Source organism: Diplotaxodon limnothrissa, linkage group LG17 (assembly GCF_057381915.1).
Source record: "Diplotaxodon limnothrissa isolate DT_005_m linkage group LG17, D_limnothrissa_male_GT1.1, whole genome shotgun sequence".
Classification (NCBI taxonomy): domain Eukaryota; kingdom Metazoa; phylum Chordata; class Actinopteri; order Cichliformes; family Cichlidae; genus Diplotaxodon; species Diplotaxodon limnothrissa.
In genome coordinates this window covers 15,691,609-15,717,977 of record NC_140612.1, presented here as the reverse complement: position 1 = coordinate 15,717,977, position 26,369 = coordinate 15,691,609, and the positions used below count along the sequence as shown (strand labels likewise).

Here is a 26,369-nt window from a genome sequence, read left to right as displayed (position 1 = left end):
TTATTTAAGACCTTGTATGTGAGGAGCAGGATTTTGAATTCAATTCTGGATTTAACAGGAAGCCAATAAAGGGAAGCCAAAACAGGAGAAATATGCCCTCTCTTTCTAGTCCCTGTCAGGACTCTTGCTGCAGCATTTTGGATCAACTGAAGGCTTTTCAGCGAGTTTTTAGGACATCCTGATAATAATGAATTACAGTAGTCCAGCCTGGAAGTAATAAATGCATGAACTAGTTTTTCAGCGTCACTCTGAGACAGGATATTTCTAATTTTAGAGATGTTGCACAAATGGAAGAAAGCAGTCTTACATATTTGTTTAATATGTGCACTGAAGGACATTTCCTGGTCAGAAATTACCCCAATATTCCTCACAGTGTTACTGGAGGCCAAGGTAATGCCATCCAGAATCTGGTTACTGGCCTTAATTTGACACAGTGCTGCTGATCAAATGTCCAGCTTTTAAAATCTTAGTTTCTCTTTAATAATCCTCAAGCGCAAGTACAAATCGTTAATATTTCTTCAGCAGAAAGCTGTTTAGTTTAAAGAATTTGTAACACACAGGCACCTGATTAGTGTGTTCAATGCCATTTAATGTATCATCACAGCTTTATGATGAAAGAACACAGTTTTACAAGGCTCCATTAAGCAAAAGCTATAAGCACAGATTTTGGCGGCTCATTTCTTTTGCTTGAGCAATGAATGTCCTGGATGTTCAATCACTTGTAACACAACATTGAATTTTGTTTCATAACACAGCTCTTCGATTTTCATGCATGAGTGAGAAGAAAAGAATCACATGGCTGCCCGAGAGGTCAAAAGCACAGACTGTAAATCTGTCACAAAAATACTTAATGCTCATTAAAAAGTACGAACAGTTACATGAATTTCAGTCAATTACCGTAAACACACTAAAACGCTGGCTTGGTCTTTAGAGCTCCACCACTGCTGTTGGATAAAAGTGAGCGCTGGGTCAAATCTCGAAAAACAAACAGTGCTATATGAATAATTAGAGCTCGTCCTCAGAGAGACGTAAACAGGGGGAGGCCTGCAGTAATCTGCCAGCGTGTTATTCCAGCACAGATGGTTGACCAGATGTGAAGGAGAATCAGCGAGTGTGTTTTCTGTGGCAGAAATTTAGCCTTCCCTCTGGTTACGAGTGTACATACAGTGTGTATGGGGTTGCACTGAACTGTTGAACGGTGTGGTCAGTTATGTGTGTCAGCTTGTAAATGCATGAATAATCAGACAGATTTCTTTATATCAAGAAAAACAGGTGAGATGTGTGAAAATTGTGTTGTTTACCACTGATTTTGTTTCTTTGAAAGTAGCACAATGCCTCAGGGATCCAGAACCCTCGTCATAGAATGTGCAATAAACACAGAATAAATTACAGTATCTATTTTAGCTACTAAAGTACGATTATGTTTAAACACGCAAAGTTTCAGGCATTTTTGCTAAAATGGCATCTAAAAAAACACTAATTGCCTGATGACTATTCAGTATTTTAAATGGATCTGTATGTGCAAATACTGACCTACACTGTTTTTAACAGAACAACACAGAAAAACACAAACCAATTATATTTACCATCCCTGAACCAACATGACAATCCTGTACAAGTTGGTTGTCTTTAAAAACATTGTCCATGTTAGCTGGAAGGGAGCGTTATGTTGTGTTTATTTAAAACCACTTTCACTCAAAATACAGCACTTTTTTTTTTTACAGTGTTAAACTCATATTAGAAAATGAATTTCCTGCCAGGCTGTCAGGTTCCACCAATTTATAGGCGTTGACACTAGTACATATTTTGCATGGTCTTATGCACATGGCTGCTGTAAGTTGTTAAAGTGTAATCACAGGTAATAAGAACTTACACTTGGGGTTGTTTTTCTGACAACAGTATCTACATAACATGGACAGCAGGCCAAATGTACAGTACATGACATGAGTGACTGCACTGATAGCGTAATACTGCTTAGGCTTTTTGCTGCATTTGGCTCAGGGCATGCCCTCTAATCAGGTTAAGTTATTAAGACCTCAAATGGGGACAGAAATAGGTCAAGAGGAGCTAAACACACAGACACACACGTGCGCACGCGCATACACACACACACACAGAGGGAGTGAGCGAGAAAGAGAGAAAACGTGAGCGATGAAGCCCGTCAGAGAGAGCGTCACTTTGCTTCAGTGTATCAGGAGCAGCGCGTGGCACTATGCATCCAGCAGAGCACCGATTTCTGTTATGTAAGATTTACTCACCAGAAACCTGGATTTTTTTGTGTTCATGGACAGAAGGCTGGGCATAAGGGATTTTTCTTTCAACCTGAAGCTTTTTAAGTGGAGGATACTTGTTATATTCTGAAACCTTGAAAAGAAAACCATTTTCATTTTGTGATTGCATTTTTGCAGCTAAGATGATGCTTACATGTTTTTATGGATAGACTGGTGTGGCTAGAAAACATATCAGCAAGCAGAAGAAAGAAGGAGCAATGCTTTAGCTGTTTTTTTTTCTGATGGTTGCTGGAGCATGAACATATAAGCCCTCAGGATCTGGACTTTGATTTAGATGCATAGCTCTGTTTCCTTCTTACTCTTTCGTCACTACATCTCTGCCTCAGGCCTGCTGCTGCTGCAGCTGTGCGTTTGCTGGTGGAGTGAAAGACTGTGTCAAGAGCAGCAACAAGAGGCTTTCTTTTCAGGGAATTATTCAAGCGGTTGTGAACCTAGGAGCAACAGCATCAGAAAAGGAAAAGTGTACAGGAGAGTAGAATTTCCTCAGGGAGTGGAGTAATTTATTTGTTTCCACTTTTAAACCTTTACATTTCTGCTGATCTTCTTATCTTCTTCTTTTTCAATTACCCCTGATTTCAATTTGTTGATCACACCCACAACCCTCTCTGGGAAGCCCAAACCTAATGAGGATTTTCTATGCTTTTCACCTTATCACCCGCGCACTCTGTCGTCTCTCCTGCTGTGTTATGCCCTACCTGTCTAATATACCTTCTGTCACACACATTTTGGGAATCTCTGCATCTATGCCAGTGAACCATTCTCCGTTACCTCTGGAGACCCAGCAGAGAAGAACAAACTGCAGCAGAGTTCAATAGAAACGGTGCAGACAGAGGAGGCATGGTCGCTCACCCAGGTGGAGGGTGTTAGGAGCGGAGGGTGACTGAGGGTGGGTGATGGCTCCTCTGTGGAAAGTCATGCTGTCTAAAAGCAGCCCACTGTACAGAGACTCTCTGTTCTCTTTCTCCCTGTGGGAGTGGAAAGCTCAGGAGAGAGAGCTGTTGCTGCTGAAGAAACACACCGACAGGGAGAGGAGAGCAATGCTCACACAGCTCGACAAGTAAGACAGCACAAAAAAAGAAACATGTTATTAATTTGAAACAGTATAACAAGCTTCTGTTATTTCAGTTACAGTCATGTTTATGCATTAACTATATGAGCAAAGCATCTAGTTTGTTTAGAGTTAATGTTTGAAGTGAGGGAAACTGGCAGACTAGTGCTATCATAAGAGGTCAATTTGTTGTTCTGGGTGTTCGCCTTCATCCTCTGATGAATGTGCCCTTCACACTCACCAAATCTAATCCCAGATGATTGTTGTTGATGGTTGTTGACCAGCGTGTTAGAGTTCTTCCATTCTTTCATTAGAGTTCAGCAGGCTTGGACAATCAGTGCTAAGATGGACCGAGGCTGTTCTAGCAGCTCTAGTCTTCCAGCACCTTACTAATCCACTTGGTTGGCTATTTCTTGAATTCGTCTGTAGTTTACCAAAGACAAAAAGGAACTTCAAAAAGGGTAACTTGTGGTTTTTGTAAAGTAATATTCATAATCTACACTGCTCAAAAAAAGTAAAAGAATAATTTTCAATCAGAGTATAGCATCAAGTCAGTAAAACGTCTTGGATATTGTTTTGGTCAGTTATGTAGGAGAAGGTGTTGTTATTCAGTTTCAGTTGTTTTGGTGTTAATTAAATTAATAACATCTGTGTAGGACTCTGGCATTTTTTCCCTCCTTATCCATCTTCTTTCACTAGTTTCACATTTGGATAGAGTCACGGGGGTGGCCTGACGTCCACTAGTGAGCTCTGAGCACCATGGAGCCCGGTTTCCATTTGCCATAGAATACAGAATTGGCAAGTCCACCACTAGGACCCTGTGTTTTTCAAATATGAGAGCATGTTCACCCTGAGCACATGTGAGAGATATTGGTGGTAGGTCAGTGATGGTCTGGAAAGACACATCATTGGAGGGACACGCAGACCTCCACAGGCTGGACATCAGCACCCTGACTGCCATTAGGTATCAGCCCTGCAGGTGTTATTTTTCTGGTACAGGCATAGATGTGTAGTGCTGTGAAAAAATATTTGCCCCCTTTACAAAGGGCAGCTTTTAAATGATTCATCCTTAGCAGGGTTGCTGGGAGCTGGAGCCTATCCCAGCTAACATGAGGCAGGGTACACCCTGGACAGATCATGGTCTGTTGCAAGGCATTCAAAGCTATTTGCAATTTAGAACGACCAGCTAATCTAACCCCATTAATTGCATGTCTTTGGACTGTGGGGGGAAGCCAAAATACCTGGAGAGTACCTACAGAAATACAAAGAACATATAAACTCCACACAGAAAGGCAGAGTTGAACTCAGGAACTTCTTTCTGTGAGGCAATTGCTAATCGCTGTGCCACCATGCTGCCCAGTTGATGATTTCATTTATTAAATGGAAAAAGCTATGCAAACCTAAATGGAACCATGTGGGAAAGTAGCTGCACCCTGGAGCCCTCCTAAACCTTCCATCCATTCATCCATCCATCCTTTTAACCAACCTCCATCCATCACCATTACACCACAGTGTTTTCCTAATGGTGTGGCATTCTTTTTATGAAATGCTGTGTTTGTCATGATTACATTAATACCAAACCCAATGAACAGTGTCAGACGAAGGGCAAACGTTTGCTTATATAGTTCAGGATCAGCGAGGGTGTGTGAGCTGGAGTTTCATTCAACATCAGCGGTGAGAAAGGGTCTGTGAACAGGTAGACGTAGCATTAGCTGATGTTGACAGATTGGGTTCCAGAAATGAGGAGTCGAGCACAGTGGAGGGTGGAGAGTTTCACGGGAGTGAGTCGGAAGGAGGCGAGCAGAAGGAGTGAAGCCATCTGTGAGCAGGAAGGTCCTTGTGGCTGAACAGGTAAATCGTTCTGACAACTGACCATGAGGTGCAGTTAGAGATGGGACTTGATACCAATTCAGCAATTACAATTCCATCATTGATATCATTTATCCATTCGATTCCTTATCGATTCAATTATTGGTTCTCATTGGTTCCACTTTGAGAGTCACCACCAAGTAGCGAAGCAGCATATCAAAGACATTACATTTGTGCAAATTAATTGCATGCTGTGTGGTTAAATGCTTGTGCATGAGGTATTTCCCCTCTTTTTTGAGATCGTACTGCTGCTTAAGTAAAGGCAAAGCGTCTGACAGTATGCAGTCTTGATGGATAATGGGTTGCAGGCAGAGCCCAAGAGAGTAGCTCAGCCCAAAGGTGATGGTTACTAGTGTTGTATCCAAAGTCCAGCTTGTCGATAGAATCTCTTTTCTGTAAGTCTTGAGGCTCATCAAGATGCAAATATGAGATGAGCCTTTGTGTTCTTTTTGGTCAGCAGTTGTTTTCCTTGGAACGCTCGCATGAATGCCATTTTTGCAGAGCCTCTGTTGAATTGTGAATCTGACCTTCCTCCATTCCTGAGCCAGGTCAGCCCTGCAGTTCTTTAGATATTGTTCTGGGTTATTTTGTGACTTCCTGGATGTTCCATCAATGCATTTTATGGGAAGCTCACCATTGTTCCAACTTTATCCATTTGTGGAGCACCATGGGTCTGAGTTCCAAAGCCGTAGAAATGACTTCCTAACCCTCACAAGACTGATAGATGTCAATGACTTTGTTACTTCACTTTGTCACAAAGGTTCTGTTGAAATTATTTCTTCATTCACTGGGTGTAGCAGTAATCAGGCCTGAGTGTGGCTAGTGAAATTGAACATAGCTTTCCAAAAAATGTGTGTGTGACTTGTTTAATGTCAGTCTAGATTCTTACACATTTGATCTGATGCAGTGTCATGTATGTGTTAGTCACTAAGAGGCTTCCCCAAAGCAACACGATGCAGTCAGCAAAGCCTTTTGTGAGAAGAGCAGGCAGGTGACTCACACACCTGGTACAGCACTACTTAATAATACTTATCCTTTAAGTCACATGGACACAACTCATGCAGCTACTACTCTCAGATTCCTCAGCACACAGAAATCAGGGTTCAGTACTTTTAAACATTTTGCCTTTCATTTTAAATTGTGCATGTGTTTCTCTTTGTGTGTCTGGGTGGGGGGGGGCTATAAATCCTTTTATGGTTTTATGATGATTTAATAGAGTGTTATCTGCACATTATTTGTGGCCTAATAATTTGGGAGAATTACATTTTAGCTATATCTGACACGATAAATGTATTGTGCATTGACCATGGTAAATAAAATGTGTGTGTGTGTGTGTTTGTGTGCATGCGCGCACGTGCCTACAGCCTCAGTAAAGAGCTGCAGCAGAAGGACAAGGTCATTGAGTCTCTCCGTGCCAGACTAAACCAGCATCAGCAGCACCATCATCCTCATCGTTCTGACACACCCTGCAGCGGTCATGCCCTCTCTGATACCACCGACCAATCAGATCGCATCTCTTATGTGTCCGATGAGCATGGATCCACAATTGAGGACCTGGAGTTGAGCTCTGATGTTGATGCTGCAAGTGAGCTTGGTCAGGATGAATCACGGATTTCTGCCAAAGTGAGCACAGGTACGAGTGTTTTTCTTTGTGTTTTTTTTAACCAACACAGTCCAGAGGGAATTCCAATTATGAATATTTGTGTAATTCCATGCAAATGTTACTCATGTGTGAGGAAATTGCAATTGATGACCTGTTTCCAGCAGAGCATTAACCATCATTTTAATGCTCTTCAGAACAAAAGGAGCAAGTCCCGCACTGCAGTTTTGCCATTTGACCTTTGCAGTATGAATGAATGAATGAATGAATGCTTTATTGGCCATATGCAGGTTGCCCCACAGAGGAATAGGACCCCCCCCGACTTACACACACAACAACAAGACATCACATGGGAATACAGTCGGAGACCGGCAGCGTTGGGAGAATAACACTGAAAAAATTACACAACATTGGGAAAAGTACAAGAGGAAAAAAAGAGACCTCTTCACACGCTGGGCAACCTATGGGAGGACAGCATGAGAACAGGAAACAAAAAAAAACTCCTCTACACAGAGAGCACATTAATGACCACATCACAACATCAGAGCACATGACAAGCCACAGGGGATGGATAGGGGGTGGGGGGTGATTCGAAGGAACACAGCAGTCGTCCTGCACCATGCTATCATTTCAGCGCGGCACGCAGACCCGCTGCCTTCCCCCGCAGGAACAAGCATCGAAGGCGTTTGGAAGGGAGGGGGATGAGTGCGTGCTTATCAGTGTAAGTGTATGTGTGTGCGTGTCCATAGTTCAGCTGAGACAGTGTCCTTCGCTGTATCAGGCTAAGTAAACAGTCCTCCAGCCGATCCAGGTGTCCTTCATGGGATGGGAAGAATAGTCATCACACAGTCGTTATCAGGGAGTTGTTTTGGTGGGCTCCAGCCTTGGGCCTAGCAGCTGGCGCCGTGGTGTCCAAATGTAGAATATTGTTGATTTCTCCTTTATGCGAGCAGCGAATTTAGCACTCTGACACTGGGGCCTCGATTTCCCGTTGGAGCGCTGCGAGCCTCCCCATGATGGTATCAACTCTTTATCATAAAATGCATAGAATCAGTGTTTTGCAGTGTATGACTTTTCTTTCCAGATTGTCACCATGGAACAGTGTCACGCCATCCATCTATCCCTCCATCTATCACCTCATCTCACAGAACCCAGTCCTGTCATAGCTGCTCCAGCATGCAATCCACCAGCTCCCAACACACAGGCATGCAGAGTCAGACAGGTAGGAAGGACCCCAGAAAATGTCCTTCAGCTCATGTAGATAGGAACTGCTACTTGCTGTATCTTTCTTTATTCTTTGCTTTTTTGTGTCTGTCTATCATATTTACCTTCCCCTTTTCTCCCAGCTCCTGTCTCAGTTTTCAGCCCTACTTCCTTTCACACTTCCCCCACTTCCTCCACCCAGAAGACACGCTTGCCCTTCCATCCTCGCCCTTCCAACCTGCGAACCCGTTGCCAAAGCAGTGGGGGTATGGGTTTCTCCCTGACTGAGGTGCACCAGGAGCTGCAGATGTTACAAAGGCAGCTGGCAGACAAAGGCAGTGCGTCATGTCTTTGCATGCTTTTGTGTTTGACCCACTTTAAACTTAACAAATTCAATGGAGTGTGCAACCAAGAACTGATTCCTTCCAGAAACAATCCTTTGAATTTCTTTTCAAAATTAAGCAGCTGCTGGTGAAATAAAATGGATTTAGTCTGCCTAAGAGTAACGATTACTCAATAATTGTTGAATGCTTCAGAAGTCTGAATCATTAGAAATGATTTAGACTTCTACGGGGGATCTTTTTGGACCCTATGACATAACCTACATAAGATGGCGATGTCATTGGCCGCATTTATGCTTGTGCTGGTGCATTATATGGTAATTAGTGCCCCATAAAATACTGGGGCATGATGCAAATGAATTACTTTGTATTGTTTACTTTCTAAAAGATATGTGGGGGATTTGTTAGATCAGCTAAAGGCTGATTTTATGATCTGATTTGGTTGCAGATCCTGAATTTCTGACATTTTGTGTGTCTTAATAAAGAGCATCACATAATTAGAGCACATAACTTTGATAGCAACAGCCATCTACATTACATTTAGTTGTACTCTACTAATTTCTTGAGCATCTGTTGCCCCTGAATTGTACACTATAATAAAAGTTATAAGATGGCTTCTTGTAGTTAAGCAGAGAGGGAGCTGACCAGCTTTAATAATTCATTTCTCCCCAACTGCCTTTGTCTTTCTTCTCACTGTCCTGTCATCCCATTGCCTTTATCTTTAACACACTGTACTTTCTTACTCATTAAGCAACTGTTCTGCGCTTGATGTTTAATGAAGCCAGAGCCTCCAGCTGGAGAGGGATTTGCTGTGATCTTAAAACACCGATGGGCATTAGAGCTTTCAGAAAGCCCCAACCAGACAAATTTCATTTGGCTGATTAACAAACTTGCTCCCGATGTCAGGAGAAATCCCTTCATCTTGCTCTTGGTCTCTCTAAGACACACACACAAAGCAGACCATGTATTTACGCAATATATAAGCTATCCGCTTTTCCTTTAGTTGTTTCCTTAAATCTTCTCATCCTCTGCAGGGTTTTCTACTCCTCAAGCCAAACCGCTTCAGGGTTTCCCATTTGTCTACCAGCAGCCGGACTCCTTTGACTTACTGCCTCTCTCCTACCAAGGATTCCAACCTTCTCCTTTCAGCAGTGCTGCTAGCAACAGTAGTCTGGATGCCAGCTTGACAATGAAAGCTGGGGCTAGCCTCCTGGAGAGCAGTGCATTGTGGGATGTGAGCTATGGAAATCGAGCAGTGAGAACTGGAGCTGACCTGTCATCAGGATCCTCGGGGTACCAGTCAGGCAACAGTCACACAGGTAAAGCTTTAATGTGCCCGATGATTTCTCTGATTTCTGGGTGTTTATGTTAAAAATGTTTAGAAAATTGTTCAATGTTTTGTATGTACAAGTTCCCTACTGACGCTAGTGCCTGGGTATGCTTATGTAATATCAGTTTTTAGCAAACTTGTGTAGTAAATTAGTCTAAACTGTATTTCCTCAGCTGAGGCATTAAAAGCACATTTTTATTCTTATTTTCTTATAGCCTTAAAAGAAATACCAAAAAAAACCCAAGAATTGCATAACACTGAGCTGAAATTAGTTTGGAATATTTGTTTGTAAAATGGTCAAAGACGAGATGTTATAGGTTTGTAATAAGTTTTAAAAACTCCAGAATTTTCAGATGAATATAATAAAAGCTCGGCTTCTGAATTATTCTTTCATTGTGCTGATGTATTACGAACAAAGCATTCAATACATCAGGCTGTGAATGCACCTTCAGGCAACTTTTGTTGTAGTGCTATAAATAAAATCAAATTGATCTGAAACATATTAAATGTTTTGTGAGCACTGTGTTGCAAATGATCTCAAATTTTAAATCATGTATAAGAAGTTTTGTTTTATTGAACATGGATTAAATATGCAATGACATTTGAAAGGGTTTAGTTAAACACACATCCAGACATGTTTGGAATTAAAATACTCAAAAATAGCCAGTGCATGAAAAACAAAACAAAAAACAAAAATATGGTTATTGTCTCCTGTTAAGCCAGCTGTAAGTGATCAGTCGCTGTTTTTGACAATGATCTTTTTCTTGCCTTATTAGTTTATTAGGTGAGCGTGATTGGTGATTTCACAACAGACACTCACTCTTCGCTTGTCTGCTACAGGTTCAGACCTGATGAAGGAGCACTTGAGGGAAATCAGGAGTCTGAGGCAGAGACTGGAGGACTCCATCCACACCAACGACCGTCTCCGACAACAGCTGGAGGAGAAACTGGCCCGAACCACCACTGAGAAAGGTAACAGAGACAAACGAACACACTGTTCGTGTTATCTGCAGGGCTCAAAGTTTTGAAAAGCATTGAATTTAGTCCTGACAAAATATGTTATCGAAATTTTATTGCTTTAAATTGAATTTACAAAGATGTTTTTTTTCTGTCATTATTTATTTATTATTTATTATTTTTCACTCCTCTGTCTCTATCTCCTCCAAAGGTGCTCCTACCAATATTTACATCCAGGGACTGGAATCAGTCAACCAGCTTGCCAGTGAGATTAGACTTCTAAAAGAGGAAAATGTTAGTCTACAAAATCAGCTGAAGCAGGTTACCAAAGGTACAGTATAATGTTTACTACCATGTCATAAGCTCAAGAGTCATTATTTATATTCAGAATGTAAATGTGAGTCTTAAATGTCCCTGCCTGAAATCAGACAAAAAAGTTCAAAATCAAAATATCCACTCTGCTCTGTTGTTATGTATCATGCAGAGAGCACTAAGGAGGCAGAGCAGCTGAGGGAGGTGGCGCTCCAGGAGCGTTCCAGGGTGAAGGAGGTGGAGCTAGAGGCTGAGAAGTGGGCAGAGCAAACCAGGAAGCTCCAAACTGAGGCTGAAGCTCAGAGTCAGGAGATGTTACACCTGAAACAAGACAGACTGAGGAACCAGGAAACCATCAACAGGTAGTCTGTTTGTTTCTCTCATTGGAATACTTGGAGTCTAACACTTTTTAGACATTTTAGTGGGACGATTTTGAAGGAAACACATATCTTAAAGAAATCATAGGTAATAAATAACATGATTTCATGCATTTTATGAAATACCTCAGGCTCCAGCATGAGTTGACTGTTCTCCGGCAGCAGCTTTGTGAGAGCCGCAGTTTGGTCCATTCTCTTCAGTGTGAGCTGCAGGTGTATCGCAAAAAGGGGAGAGTCACCACAAATGCGCCCACTGGTAAGAATCAACACACAGTCGCCTGTTCAGATCAGTGAGCAGCTTTAACTCGATGTAGTGAAGAAAAGCATCCATCCATCCATCCATCCATCCATTTGTCTTTACTGAATTCAGAGACATTGTGGTCCTGGAGTAGCAGTCAAGACGCAAGATACACCATGGACATGTGGCCAATTTATCGCAGGGCAGGAAAATGAGTAATGCAAAATTTCTCTAAGTATTCTAGAAGTAATATTTTTAATTCTAAACATGGTGCACACACAAAACTGTGCTTAAACAGTGCATAGAAACACGCACGTATCGAGAATTCATCAGTATTTTCCTACATGAATTTCTTTAAATACTTTATAAACAAATTTAAAACTTCCCCAGACCACATGTATACCAGTCTGTCTTATGTTTTAAACTTATTTTGGCAATTAGTTTGTTTTCCAGAACAATGTAAAAAAAAATCATAGAGTTAAATAACAATAAAGAATTTAAATGTAACGTACAACATAAACGATTGAGCTTTAGCTAATATACCTAACACTAAATGCTTAGCATAATAAAGCTGCATTTACTAAAAAGACTTGCATATTGGCTGGATGTCATCAATGGCATTCATTTCTTACCAGTTTGCTACTTCCCAGTGGGCTGGAGGCTCTTCATCTCCTCCACCTGCTTCCTTCTTATGCTATCTTATTTTTCTTCACATCATCTCTGATGTCAAACCTTTTCACTTTATATCACAGAATATTTTGTCATACAGCATTCAAAAATAAAAGTAGAAAAACATTGCACATGTTTCATTAATCAGACCAAAAATTCTGCATGCACACTTATTTTGTTTGGATAATTTTGCCTATATTAGTGAATGAACCCCACTGGCATCAATCACTATTTTCTAGGTGGGTATTTTTTCTATGAGCTGCCATTCGTAAAAGACGGCTGCTGGAATTATGTTTCTGTTTAGGAATGCAGTAATATGAAAACTGGTCCATGTGTGTGTTTTGTGAACTTAAAAATGTATTCCTTGTTAAAATCATCTAATGTGTCACTTTTCTAAAGTTACAATGAGGACCTGCTTCTTTTCTCAATCCCACGCTCCCACACAGATTGTCTACTTTCTTTGTTAATCACCAGTATTTGTGTGTTCTCTAACAGGTCAAGGCAGTGACAGCACAACAGTCTTTGATCCCAAAGACCTGCACATTCAGCTGGAGCAGCAGCTGAGCAGAGAAGCTGACACGCAGCCTCAAGCCAGGAGGCAGCTCTTCAGCGGTCAGTATATCTGAAACACATAGACTGTTTCTGAAAATCCTGACAAATATGGCAGATCATAGCATTACAATTACAAAAATGTTTTAACAAGGAAACTTTAAATCAGTACTGATGGGAATCTGTCTCCACAGATAGCGTTCCCTCTCCACCTGTGAGAGACACTGGACTTTTCAGTCCTTCCTCTCCTTTGCATGCTATGCAGAAACACACAGAAGAAACTGGAGCAACTGATCAGGGTGAGAGATTTCAAGCAGCACTTGCACTGTGACTATGCAATCCTACCCATAATAGTCATAACTTTAAGCATGAAAACATTATTCTGCGAGCTTTGTTCAGGTATCCCTCAGTGTGAATAATTTTACATGAAACCAGAAACTATTAGCAGTTGGCTATGGGGAACAATATCTCTGAGCAAAAAAGGAAATAACAGTAACCGTGTATGTTTGAGTCCACATCCACAATTCTTTCAAATAATAACTCCTTGCTTCATGTCACTGATAATGTGTGGTTATTGCACATCCTCCTGGCTTGAGCCTGGCTTAAGTTTGAACCTGTAACTTTAGGCATTTAAAGGTTCTTTTTTATGTGGGATTTCTGTACTCTTAAATCAAATAAGTGAATCCATAGAGAGAAGACTGCACTGGACACAGTTCTTTCGTTTTCCTTTCCAGCAGGCTCAACCCTGCATGGACATCACACAGATGGCTGTTTTTATAACTGTCATGGCCGCCATGCAGTGGGCCACATTGATGACTTCAAAGTTCTGCAGCAGCACATCCTCCAGGGAAGTGCGCTCCTCCTTAAGATGGAGACTGCTCTTTATTCTCTGAGCACCTCACAGGAGTTCTCCTTTCATCAGGTAAGAGCTCAAATCTCTTTTTATTCAATATAACTTGAGATTCATTTACTAAATTATGGTCCTCATAAAAGTCCAGAGCTGATAAGATAAAAATTATTAGTGCCTTGTAATGGGGGGTGGTCTCTGGAATGTGCTGTCAGGTCTGTAAATAACTTTTTCTCATAACAGAAGCGACGCGAACAAGTGCCGCAGCCCTGGCGAAAACCTCTCATACATAAATAGAAATAAATATATTCATAATTAATGCACATTATATTGACTTCATGCATTATGTGTTCCAGCTTTCAGACTGGGGTTCTGTTCAGAAGCTGCTGCTGGACACTAAAACTCTGCGGCAGATACTGGATGAGGCTGAGTCTCTGCTTCGCGTGTTCTGGAGAGCAGCTCTGCCCAAATCTGAGGAAGTCCAACAGGTCAGAAAAGTATTTCCTGGTGTCACAGAGAAAATCTGATTTGGGATTGTAAAAACGAGAGACCAAAATCACTGTATTACTATTTTTTTCTCGCCACGCATGATTTCTTTTCTCAGCATTAATACATAAATAGAGAAGTGGAAAAAATATTTCTTGATAAAAGTATTTACTAAAATTGACTAAAATGTTCAGTTTAATGCAAGACAATGTGTTACAACAGGACCAGTGTAACACTGGATGAGGGCATTTGTATCACTGAAAAAACTCAATTAAAAGCAGACTTTGACATATTACATTGCTGCTATAATATGTAATCAATTAGTGTTTTAAACCTATATAAAAAAATATATATATCTAATTTGCCACTTTTAGATCCAACTCCCATTAAATGTGAAGTTTATATAACAGAAACATTCAGCTCAAAATCATTTTTTTAAACGTCTGTCAGGGTTAAATGATCCTGCTCCTTTTCCTCAGGCTCTCAGAAAGAATCACACCACCCTACACAGAGTAAGTTTCACTACGTAAGCTTGTTGCTGATAGAAAAACATGAGGGTGATACAGTTGGCCCCTGTGAGGTGAACCCTGTTAGGTGCCTTTGCACATACTTTACTTAGAAGTAAAAGATTTATTAACTTTTCCCCAAAGATTAAAGGAGCTGGATATGAGTGAATAAACAGATTTTATGCAAAAATGTATCATTTACTGCAACTGCTGCACCTGCCTTTGTTATTTCAGGTTGTACTCGCATGTTCTGCACGTCAGTGTATGCATCTCCAAGAGCTTAGAGAGCCATCTACCTGTCTTTTGCTATTTAGGATCGGTCTCTGAGGGAGGAGGTCCTTTCTCTCCGTCTGAAGCTCTCAGAGCAAGAACAGGCTCTAAAGGACACAATGGAGAGAGTCAAGAGCTCCAGCGGCACCAAAGATAGCATGGAGCACTTTATAGTCAGCCAATGTGAGTACACATTTCCAAAAAACTCTAATAGCACATGTAAAACCATGTGTTAAGTGTAGAGAGGCTCTCGTCTCTTTTTATTGGCTACACTTGGTATGAACAGATTGTGGGCTTTTTCTATTGCTATTCTGTGGTCACAGCTAGAGTTGCATGCCAAAGCTGGCAATAAAAGGGGTATGGGAAACGATAAATTGTCTGGTACTTTCTCATTTCTAATAAAGCACTCAAGGTGCTTTTTACTACAAGCCTCGTTCACCCAGTCACACACACATTCATACAAGTTATTGTCAAAATTTTCTTTTTTAACAGAGAAAGGGATTTTCAGCACTGTGGCACGGTGGTTAGCACCGTTGCCGCACAGCAAGAAGGTCCTGAGTTCAATTCCACCATCAGGCCGGGGTCTTTCTGTGTGGAGTCTGCATGTTCTCCCCGTGTTTGCGTGGGTTCCCTCCGGGTACTCCGGCTTCCTCCCACCGTCCAAAGACATGCAGCTTGTGGGGATAGGTTAATTGGATAATCCAAATTGCCACTAGGTGTGAATGTGCGAGTGAATGTGAGTGTGAATGGTTGTCTGTCCCTGTGTGTTGGCCCTGCGACAGACTGGCGACCTGTCCAGGGTGTACCCCGCCTCTCGCCCTATGACAGCTGGGATAGGCTCCAGAGCCCCCCGCGACCCTGAAAAGGATAAGCGGAAGCGAATGGATGGATGGATGGGATTTTCAACACAGCATTTCTAAATATACTTGGGGTTTTTTTTATAAAGCATACAAAATTTCTATTTATGCAGCACAAACTATTCCTGTCTAATAACGTCTTTCACCTATGCAGTGCTCAAAGCTTGTAAAATCAAGTTAAAACTGAGATCTATATACATGGTGTTTTCAAGAACTGGAGTGACAAGAGAGAGTTCAAAGAGAGGCACACGGTACAGAACAAGCCTGGTGGAGGTAGGAAGTGAAATTCAAAGAAAACTAGTGAGAGGTGTATCTAAAGATCCCTGAACAGCTGCCAAGATACCAGTGAATGACTTTACCCTTAAGCCCAAGGAAAACTCCAGGACAACCTGGAGAAAGATTATATATACTAGAAGCACATCCTGCTTATGATTGAAAAGGCGTACAACCCAAAAACACAATCCTTACAGTGAAACACGCAGGGGGCTGGAAACGGACTGTTTCTTATATAGTGTTTTTCTACTCCACCTGAGTACTAAAAGCACTTTACAAAACTTGCCTCATTCACACAAAGTTAGGATATTTGGCATGTACGTAGACTGAAGCAGCCAGGCATCGAACAACCAACCTTCCAATGGGTAGGTGACGTGGGAATATTGTCAGAATGTAAGAAATCATGAAGAAAGAAGCATATGTGAAGATTTTGAAAGAAAACCTCAAGCAGTCGGCAGAAAAACTCGATCTAGGTTGTCACTTTGTTTTCCAGTGAACATTATCGACTCGCCTGCACAAACTCCTGTTTTGAATATCACTGAAAACTGTGGGGTGTTGAAGACCAAGGTTAATGGCAAAAGACCATCAAATCTGGAGGAACTTGAGAAATTTGCTAAGATGATGTGTGTGAGACAACAAATGACTGTTATCCAGCAAAGGGATGCACATTTGACTATTAGCATCGAACACTTTTGAACTTGCGAAATAATTTGGCTCCTGTGTCCAAAGTAAAATACTGTAAGCATCCATAATAAAACGAGAATGTTTGGAAAAGCTGTGTTTAAAAAAATCCTTCTCTATTTAACAGCACTTGGAAAATACTTTTAAATTGGGGATCAAACCACCAACCTTCTGATTAGTGATGATGTGCTGCACCTCCTGAGCCACAGGTGCCTCATATGGCAAGACTTTCTTGTTCATAGAGTCTGAACTGGAGCATTTACGAGAAGCCTGAGATTTTGACTCTGAGATTACTTTGTATTGTCAGTAATCATGTGTAATCATGGTCATGTGTAATGTTTTCACCGTTGTTACAGTTTGTGTCAGAAAAAGAAATGATGATGATTGTATGTTTTTGTTTTTTACAGTGTTGAGAACACGCGATGTCTTGAGAAAAGCCAAGACCAACTTACAGGTCAGTTCACTCGTTGCCTCATATTAATCCTGGTTTTGGTATCATTATCCACAATGAGTGTTGTATTCCCATAAGTAAGAACAACTAAGTGGGTGGATGATGACGTCCCTCACACTTTTGGTCATTAGAAAAAGATGTTTGTTTTCTTTACCTTTCCTCCTCTATCCTGTCTCCTACTGAGTGTCCTCAGGAGAATGAACTCAGGATTTCTTCCCTGCACCAAGCTCCTTTTCCCATTCCTCCTTCTCCTCCCTCACTCCTCTCCTCCTCTTATTCTTCCTCATCCTCATCCTCACAACTCTGGCCTGGTAAAGGTACAGTCTGGCGTGTTGGGTGGTGAAGCTGCTTGCTTTTTGATTAAGAACCTACAGTATATATCAAAAATGTTTGCATGTAGCCAGTAAAGCCACTTAAATACTACATAATCATGCAGCATGTAAGGCTGACTGAGATACTACTAAACAGGTAAACAGCATACTTGTATGTAAAAGACTAAGCAAACACTAACACGTTGCTTTCCTTGCTAATGTTCATCTTTCTTGCTAATCATCATTTGGACAAAAACGATAACTAGAAACGTCAGTTTGCTTACTAGAAAAGCAAATAGTGCAGTGAGACCATACTGACCAGTTTAAGAATGTGGCCTCTAGTCCTTACCCAGGATTACTATTTCTTTTGATTCTGTTATCAAGTAATAAGTGCAAAGAAATGCAATGTCTGGTGGAGATGAACCAAAAATATATATTTTTAAAACAGACATTTTTAACTGCAAAAGAGATTATTGGGCTTTATATGTGGTTACTGCTATACTTACTTTTATACACATACATTTTTTATGAACTCAAATTGATATAGATGTCTAATACCACTGGCTGAGCAATAGGTTGGTTTTGCTCTGTATATGTGCATTTTGAGGGGACAAAGGAAAACTGATAAACAGCAATCAGAAGCTGATACCGGTGTTAACAAAAAGAAATAGTAAAGTTACTTACAAGTGTAACATTTTAAATTATATACAACTTACATTTAACAGGTGGTGCATAAATAAGATCCACTCCATAGAAACCTCCTGGATCTCTTGTCAACTGTCTTTCAGGTGAAATCTCAGGCGGACGCTTCTGTGAGCTCAACATGTCTCCTGGTTGGAGTGTCATGAAGCCCCAAACTTCACCCTGTAGCTCTTCCTCCTCTCCTGCCCAGGGATGGACTCACCACCAGCTCCCCCTGCAGGAAGTCTTCCTGTAGCTCAGAGTTCATCATCACTGCCATCTCCGGCTGTGTTATTTTATTATTTGTATCAATGGTATAATTTGTGCAGATGTTTGCAGGATTTTCCTGGAGGGAACTCAAAGGTTTTTTTGTTCATATGAGATAAGTCTCAGTTTGGCTGAAGCTTGTTTATGATTCATAGGTCTTTTTGCATTATTACTATTAAACCAAATTTAAATAAGAATAGAACTAAATTTAAAACAGTTTGAAAACTTTTAGATTCATCAGCAAATTAATCAGCAATTTCTGGAGGATGCCCTTGACTCACAGTTTAAAAGTGACAAATCAGGAAGGAGCTTCACCTTTGTTACTTCAGCAGGGATTTTAAAATGCAAAAAATGTGTTTAATGCCAGCAGGAAAAGGAAGAGTTAAAGAGCAAAATCCAAAGTGCTTCCTCTTAGCCTCTCTTGAGGCTCATGTTTGTAGTCAGTGTGTAGAATTACATGCATGTGGTGTGAGCGTTGTGATAAAACAAAGCCATACTCCCCAGAGGTAGTTATGTTTTAGTTTTGTCCTAATATCCTAATGAAAAAAGAACATAGAACCATCAAAAGACGTGCAGTCGGTCGTGTAGCTGGTAGATGATGTTTTTACTTTCAAGTAACACAGCAGCTTAGTGTCACTGATTCACCGTTCACCCTCCAACTTCACTTTTTCTGTTAGACATGGAAACAATCTTTCCTTTGTCTTTAGATAATTTAAAATGGGGGTCTGGCATCATCAACTTGCAGGCTTGATAAACCTTGTAAAAAAGATACTTGTGAGATACATTTTAATAAATGGTCCAGAAAGGATGACAGTTCATTTTTGTAACGATTAAAAAAAACAAAAAACCATAGCATCTCTTTTTTTCTTCTTCGTCAACTTCTTTTTTTTTTTCCTTTTTTTTTAAAACAACAACTTTTTTTTCTATGTTTATTTTTTGTTTTTAGCTAAATTTGTCAGTATCTGTGTGTTTTAATGTTTTGTCACAGCGATATTTAAAAAAAGTAAACACGTCTCTGGAAGCGTTTCCTTTGGAAGAGGTTTTGTGACACTCACAGTTTATTTTATTTCATTGGCTCCTCTTGTGTTTATTATTATTATTATTATTATTGTTTAGTTTGTTTTCGTGACTTTTTTCTGTTTTGTAGGTCACCTGTTTTGTTTTGTGCATGAACTGTGGCTTTACTGCCCTCTAATACTTTTACTGAAAAATGGAAATTCTGGGGTTACTGTGCAATACATAGCTCTGTGTTTCTTTGCTTTTGTTTTTAAGCTTGAGTGTTAAAGTGCCATGTCAACGGTTTTAATTCTAAAACTGAACTGATTTAAGAAAATTATTTGTTAGATGAATGCATGTGACAATCAGTATGAAGCACTTTTATTGGCCCAGGCATTTTTAGCTATCTAAATCACATAAAACAGCACTATACTGTAGGAGTGTAGTTAAGAAGCAATAAAATGAACCAAAGTAGACAAAACAGTTTTGGACTGTTTTCCCTTAGAGGTCAAAGGTCAAACTTGGTTTGTTTTGTTTCTTTTAGTGTTAGAGCTGTTTTAGGAGCCACCCTTCATATATGTGCATATTAACGGTAGTATGTACACCTGAGAGAAGAGATGGTCTTTGGATGAAGGCCATTTGTATTTTTAAGACTTCTCTTTATTAAAATGTTTTGTGGTGAAGATCTTTCCAATAAAAGGGGACAAAAATATCTGTCATGTTTGTTGTTTTCTCACGTTATACTACATGTTTTTTATTTTGTTCACCTTAAGCACAGCCTTGCAAATACAGTGAGGGTTTCTTTATACTGTACACTTCATAAACCGTGTTTAATCAGCGCTCAAATGCTGTTCAAAATAAAAACAAAACAGAATAACAATAGATGTACATGTGACTTACACAAAATTACAGAATACTTTCAAGTGTCACTAGCTTTTCTCTTTTTAGATCAACAATATTAAATGCTGATTATAAGATCAACAATAAGCAAGAAAAGCTATAAAAGCAGGAAATGCAAATACAAAATGAAAGCAGAGGCATAAAAATTTAAAGATTAAAATTTTAAAACTCTTAAATTAAAAAGTGATCATACATGTTAAATTAAAGAAGACATGATGCGCAGAAAATACGAGTTGTTTCCTGTTATGTTTTGAAATTTATGAATTATTTTATACTAAAGAGTAAGGGTAAACTCATTGGCCATTTCTTTAGTTACACTGAGTTGAACTCCATATTGGCTTTGTGACAAAGATTCAACAAGGCGCTGGAAACACTCTTTGGACTTTGTTGTCTATACTGACCATAATATGGAGTTGTGGTCAACTGAATGGGAAGCTGACAAATTTGCAGGCCAGCTACACATCCATAATGCAAATATCCAATTCTACTACACCCCAAACGTGTCTCGAATGGATTAAAACGCAATGACTTGGGAGGTCATTTGAGGAAAGTGATAGTAAAGTCAGTAAAGTAAAGAACCTTTCAAGACAAAAATCAGATAGTGCTTCTCAAAATATCAGAGCATTAAAAAAGAAAAATGGGAAATTATCATGATCTCGTTGTCATATTTAAAATTCAGTTTGAGGTTATTTGAATGTGTTATCCTTCTGAATGCAGCCATCAGAAGATGGGTACACTATGATCAGAGAGGGATGGATATGGTTAGCAACAATACTCAGTCAGACATTTAGAGTAAATGATGCTGACATACAGTGTGCCAAGAAAATGTCCCCCACATTACACCACCAGTCTAAACTACTGGTACAAATAGGATGGATACTGGCATGCTTTTATTTTGTTTATGCCAGATAAACTAAATGAAAGCATCTGTATGCTGCAGCAGAGTTTGAGATCCATCAGCCCAGTCAATGTTATCCTACTCAGCACAGGATTGACAGCTGGTGCGGTCTTCTGCTGCTGCACAACCTGAACTTCGGCAAGTTGTCTTGACCATGACTGTAGGACTAAATGGACTGAGTTGCTGACGTGTGACGGGCTAATTAGATCTTTGCATTAATGAAACACTGAACAGGTGTACCTGGTGAAGTTTAACAGTGAAAGATAGAATAAGGCTACTGTGGGGATAAAAGAAAATCTGACTGTCGTATATATGGCACAATTTACCAAAGTATTGCCATGTGGTTTAAATACAAGGATGTCAAAGTGACAAGAAAATTCCCTCTTTGGGAAAAAAGAGGATTTTATTAAACAACACGTGCGCCTAAAATACACACTAATTATTCATATTATTAGATAATAGAATATATATTGCTTAATATGTAAATGTTATATGCAGCTATATATGAAACATTAAAATATACATCACTTTATAAGCCTATCTGTTTATTTCACGGTCTCGTTAAACATACACACAGAAAACACATACGAAGCAGTTTAGTTGTTAATCAATAGGTGGCAGCAAACCACAACAAACCTCGTGGAATTGTTTCACAGCCCCAACACTACGAGGATGCAAAAGCAAGTCGGTATATGTAAAGGAATCAGTATAAGGTGTCTGATTCTGTGAGTGTGCTTTTAAATTTTAGAAAACAAAAAGTTAATTTCTTTCATGTGTCTGCATGGATTTTTTTTATAATCGTCATCATCTTTTTTTCCAAAATCAAGAAATCGTCTAGCAAGCGGAGGGTGTAGATGAGCTTGAAACCAGAGGTGTGAAGGGGATTAGGATTTCAAAATAAAACCTTTTGCACTTGCGCAAATTGCGAAAAATGACAGACATAATATAACGGCATATTGACTTCAGTATATTGCATTCAGGATAAACAAAAATATATTTTCTTCTTTTGAAATGGCAGTAGAGTATATTTGTCTTCTTTTACCACGACAGTTACCGATATCACATTGCATTGTCAGTGTTCAAATTTCACTCACATCAGGAAAATCCCAAATTATTATAATTATTATGTAAAAGAGATCAGTGGTTAGTGCCACTGGGAGCTTTGATCTCAGTGAGACTAACCTGGTTAAATTAATAAATACAATTTAATTATTATTATTATCGTTTTAAAATAAGAGAATGTTATCCCCATCTGGTTTATTTTCTATGACTACAAAGACGTCAAAGATTGAACACTCTGGGAGAGACAAAGAGGTTATCACTAATATTTATTTTTAATAGTCATTGCATTTTTATTATTTATATATTTATTTGTTTAGTAGTTAGTTAGATAGATAGGATTTGTTTTTGTTGTTTTTATTACATGTGGATTCCTGTCCTTTCTTGCATACTTTTATTTTGGTATTAATGGACCGGATGTTGTATTCCTGCTAACCTGACACCCCAGCAGTCGTGTCAGAGCCAGGAAACAAGCTGAGCTGTACCGTGTCGTTGCAGTTCAACAGCGAGGTTAACTCAGTGTTCGCAGAGATCAGCCTTTATGTGAGGATGGGCGAACACCGAGACATGATGTATGTCGCCTAAGAAGTCACCAGACAGAGACGGAAGACGTGGAGCTCTTGGGGAATCATCTGGAAGCGTTAAGAGGGAAGGTAGACCTGCCAGGGTGTCACGGTCTTTCTGGGCAGGTAGACGTTATCAGGCAGCCAGACTAGCCGCTCAGCTAGTGTTTCAGCGGCAAGACGCTAGCTTAAATCGGGTTGAATGAACTGTTGCCACAGACGGCACAAAAAAGCGCAGCACGGATACATTTTTTCTAGAAATATAAAGCTATCCCTGTGAAAAGCGCACACTGCCCTTTTATCGTTTTCAAGGAGACACCGGTGGCTGCTCATGCAAGAAGGCTGATTGACAGCTTGTCACAACGGGTTTTCCAGATGTGGAGTCAGCACAAGAAGTGTAGCCGGGCTCTGAGTCGGGAATGGCTGGCCGGAGCAAACTCATAGGTGGAATCGCAAGTCAACAAACTGCAACAGCAAGCCATGCATTTCAGTTTGGCGCTGAGGTGTCCCTGAAAACCACAGCAGCCGACCTGACACGTTGTTCTAGCCAGCTAAGTGAAGTTACCGAGAGGATACTGGAAACTGCACAGGCAAGCGGGTGAAGTGGTGCAATCCGGCGCGCGATAGGACTGTTCCTACAGTCAGTATGAAGAGGACGGAGAATAAAAACAAAAGGAAACTCTGCAGTATGGAGCAGCACGACAGTGGAGGAGAGGAGAAAGATGCGGTGAGTAGTAAAAGCCTTTCGATACTCCTTGCTATGTCAGGAGGACGTGTCTCGTTCCCTTGTGAGTTCATGAGCCCACAGAAATCGCTAGAAACCCCTTAAACAGCGACGTCCTTTGCTTTCGGTACCTTTATGCAAAACCATTTTTCTTAGTAGTTCTGCAATGTGGACCTTTTTCCAGAACTTTCCTAATAACTATGTTTTTTGGCTTAGATGAGTTAATATATGCCATCATAATTAGTTGCTATTGCTAGTAGTTATAAAACTGTCTGTAAGCATGTAGTCACACAGCAGTGAGGTTGTGTGAAAAATGAAGCAGTCAATATAGAATAAACAAGCAGTTATGATGTCCGTCTGTTTCATCAGCTACTACTAATGAACAGTTAATCCTCTCAGGAAATATACGCTTTCAGTAAAACATGTACACAGATGCTCTGTCCCTGCAGCTCTACATGTTTGAAAGACTCATTCCCTAATGGAGAAAAGGGACCTAATTCAGGAGCTTCACAGTTTTTGCTCAGTCAGTGTGGATGCTGGCTGTTTCCTACTATGGTAGGTTGTATACATTCTTTGGTTTGTCAGACGAAGGCATGTAGTCTGGAGTCCTGAAGAAGACTAAAGTGTGCTCTAGCAGTAAATCTGCGCTTTGTCAGAGTATGGATTTTGGATTTGTTGTAATTTATCAGTAAGTAGAAGTAATCCACCACCAACTAACACCAAGTTATCCATAGTGGGCTCATTACTTGGTGTTATTTGGCCTTGTGCTAATCTATTCAGTGCCCAATTTGTTCAACATGTAGTTGTAATGCCAGTCTGGGATACCTGGGAAACCTACAGCTTAAGAACAAATGCATCAGAACTGGAGGTCAGAGGGGCTTTGAGCTGTGCCATCAAACTGGTAATTTCATTTCAGGTATTTTTTATTAGTAGTATGTTTTTTTTAGTCCAGTTATTTGATATAAGTGATATTGGGGGAGGGTTCATCCCTCCCATAAAGTTATTGATTCTACATATATAAAGTCTGAAACTCTGTGCATTTGCACATTTAGAGGGTTAAGAGGCTTAAGCACAAAATAAACGACTGTCTGCCACATATATCTACTTTAACCAGTTATTAGCTGTTGGTGGAATATGCTCTTCTAGAAGCGATGCATCAGTATATTGGTTTAAAAACAGGTATAGGCCAGTATTGATTGCTATCGCAGTACCATATGTCTAAGTATTTTAATAATATTCAACTGGCTAAATGTTCAAAATGTTTTGTGAAGTCCTGAAAGATTTTACAACATTTTCCGTAAAGACTTTTTGAAGTAAGAAGTATGAGAAGCTGAGCACCGGCTATCATCCTAGCATATCTGTTATAGTAAATATTGATTTGCACCCACAATTTTACAGTCAGATTTGTTGCATGCCCCCTTTGGTGGCTACTTTACCTCACTAAACCAATAATTAAAATATTTAAGACTTTATTGATATGGGCAAGCCATTACAGAGGACATCATATTTGAGTCCGTAATAACTCATTGTTGCGTGGTAATACTGTACAGTGCAATTCCTGATAGAATTCAGTAAAAGTTTATTTTAATGCTGCTAGGAATTGAAATCACTTGCAGCTTGTGTGTAATACTGTTCAGGAGCCATACTAAGGCAGTTTTATATTTTATTTGTCTTTGTTTGTAAAAACTATAAAGATAGCCCTCTAATAAGAAAACCTCTGTCCAAAGATGAAGTCATCGGTGGAGCTCCAAATGTTTCCCAAAACCGGCCTAAAAGAGGAAATGTCTTCTTTGCAGGCAGTTTAGATTCAGGGGAAGGATTCGGTTTTGGGGAAGTTTGAGGGAGTGAGCTTTATATTTGTATCATGGGAAGAAAGACAGATGTTTTTGTGCTGCCACAGTTTTATTTGTTCTTGTGTGAACCGTGACGAAGTGAAGGAGCAGACAGGGCGTTTTCATGTTAAGTGACTTATCTGCCTATTTGCTTACATTGTGGAAGGCTGTGAATCATGTGGTATATTACTTCATGGTTGGCTGTTCTTATTTTCTTGCAAATGTGTATAATTGGGGTTTCGGTAAGATGTGTGACAAAAACTTACTTCTGACAAAGCAAAGAGATGTCCTCGGAGAAAAGCTGCACATGCTAGAGGTCAGAGCTGTGCTTGGATTTCCGTTTTTGCTTGATGATGATTTCTACATGTTCATTTAAAAATAACAGCCAGTTGCCGTCTTGTAAAGAAAACCCATACAAATAAGTGGTTTTTATGCTTATCGTCCTTACTTTATGAGAAACAGATCATCAGATCATACAGTTGCTCCTGGAGAATCACTCGTCACTGATGTCTTCACTTACACACTGTCCTTGTTACAATAAAACCCCCACAAAATAACCAACATTTCATACAGTCAGAGGATGGATGTCATTTTCTAACTTCAGCGTGAATTTCAATATGTTGCCAGGGACAGCGGATAAACACATACAAACACCCACTGGAGTGTTGTAATGTGGGACCTGCATACTGACAGTTGGAAGAAGAATGCTTGTTTTTACGGTGGTGACTGCAAAAGACTGCTTTCCTTTTTATAATGGATATTTTTGGAACTTTCCAACATGGTGTGAGCAGTGCTGGGCGATAAAATGATCACAATATTTTATAGAGGGGGGAAAATTTCAATGCCGATGATGAATGTAGGCTTTAATATTTGATGAGACAAACAATAATTTGGTTTCAGGCAGTATGTAAGGTTGGTGTAACGCTGGTCTTCTGAGAGAAAAAAATGACAATAACCAGGATGTCCTGATGAGTAAAGCCAAG

The 26,369-nt window shown here is 40.0% G+C and overlaps 2 protein-coding genes across 9 annotated transcripts in view; both read left to right on the top strand.

The window, feature by feature from the left end:
* pde4dip (phosphodiesterase 4D interacting protein) overlaps positions 1-20,109 on the top strand; it is a 99,726-nt gene extending 79,617 nt beyond the window's left edge. For 4 of the 6 annotated variants that reach the window (XM_085376806.1, XM_085376803.1, XM_085376802.1 and 1 more), the window contains 16 exons: positions 6,573-6,841; positions 7,893-8,030; positions 8,155-8,349; positions 9,387-9,671; positions 10,523-10,654; positions 10,851-10,970; positions 11,124-11,313; positions 11,460-11,584; positions 12,731-12,847; positions 12,979-13,083; positions 13,519-13,706; positions 13,988-14,119; positions 14,938-15,076; positions 17,112-17,158; positions 17,349-17,472; positions 18,255-20,109. In XM_085376806.1, coding sequence (XP_085232932.1) covers positions 6,573-6,841; positions 7,893-8,030; positions 8,155-8,349; positions 9,387-9,671; positions 10,523-10,654; positions 10,851-10,970; positions 11,124-11,313; positions 11,460-11,584; positions 12,731-12,847; positions 12,979-13,083; positions 13,519-13,706; positions 13,988-14,119; positions 14,938-15,076; positions 17,112-17,158; positions 17,349-17,472; positions 18,255-18,403 — 2,455 coding nt within the window. In that variant the 3' untranslated portion in view covers positions 18,404-20,109. The remainder of the gene's footprint in view (positions 1-6,572; positions 6,842-7,892; positions 8,031-8,154; positions 8,350-9,386; positions 9,672-10,522; positions 10,655-10,850; positions 10,971-11,123; positions 11,314-11,459; positions 11,585-12,730; positions 12,848-12,978; positions 13,084-13,518; positions 13,707-13,987; positions 14,120-14,937; positions 15,077-17,111; positions 17,159-17,348; positions 17,473-18,254) is intronic. The other 2 variants (XM_085376804.1, XM_085376805.1) reach the window with 2 other exon arrangements.
* Positions 20,110-22,715: 2,606 nt separating this feature from the next.
* The window catches only part of mast2 (microtubule associated serine/threonine kinase 2), a 143,152-nt gene continuing 139,498 nt past the window's right edge, over positions 22,716-26,369 (top strand). For all 3 annotated transcript variants that reach the window (XM_085376302.1, XM_085376301.1, XM_085376300.1), the window contains exon 1: positions 22,716-23,557. In XM_085376302.1, coding sequence (XP_085232428.1) covers positions 23,477-23,557 — 81 coding nt within the window. In that variant the 5' untranslated portion in view covers positions 22,716-23,476. The remainder of the gene's footprint in view (positions 23,558-26,369) is intronic.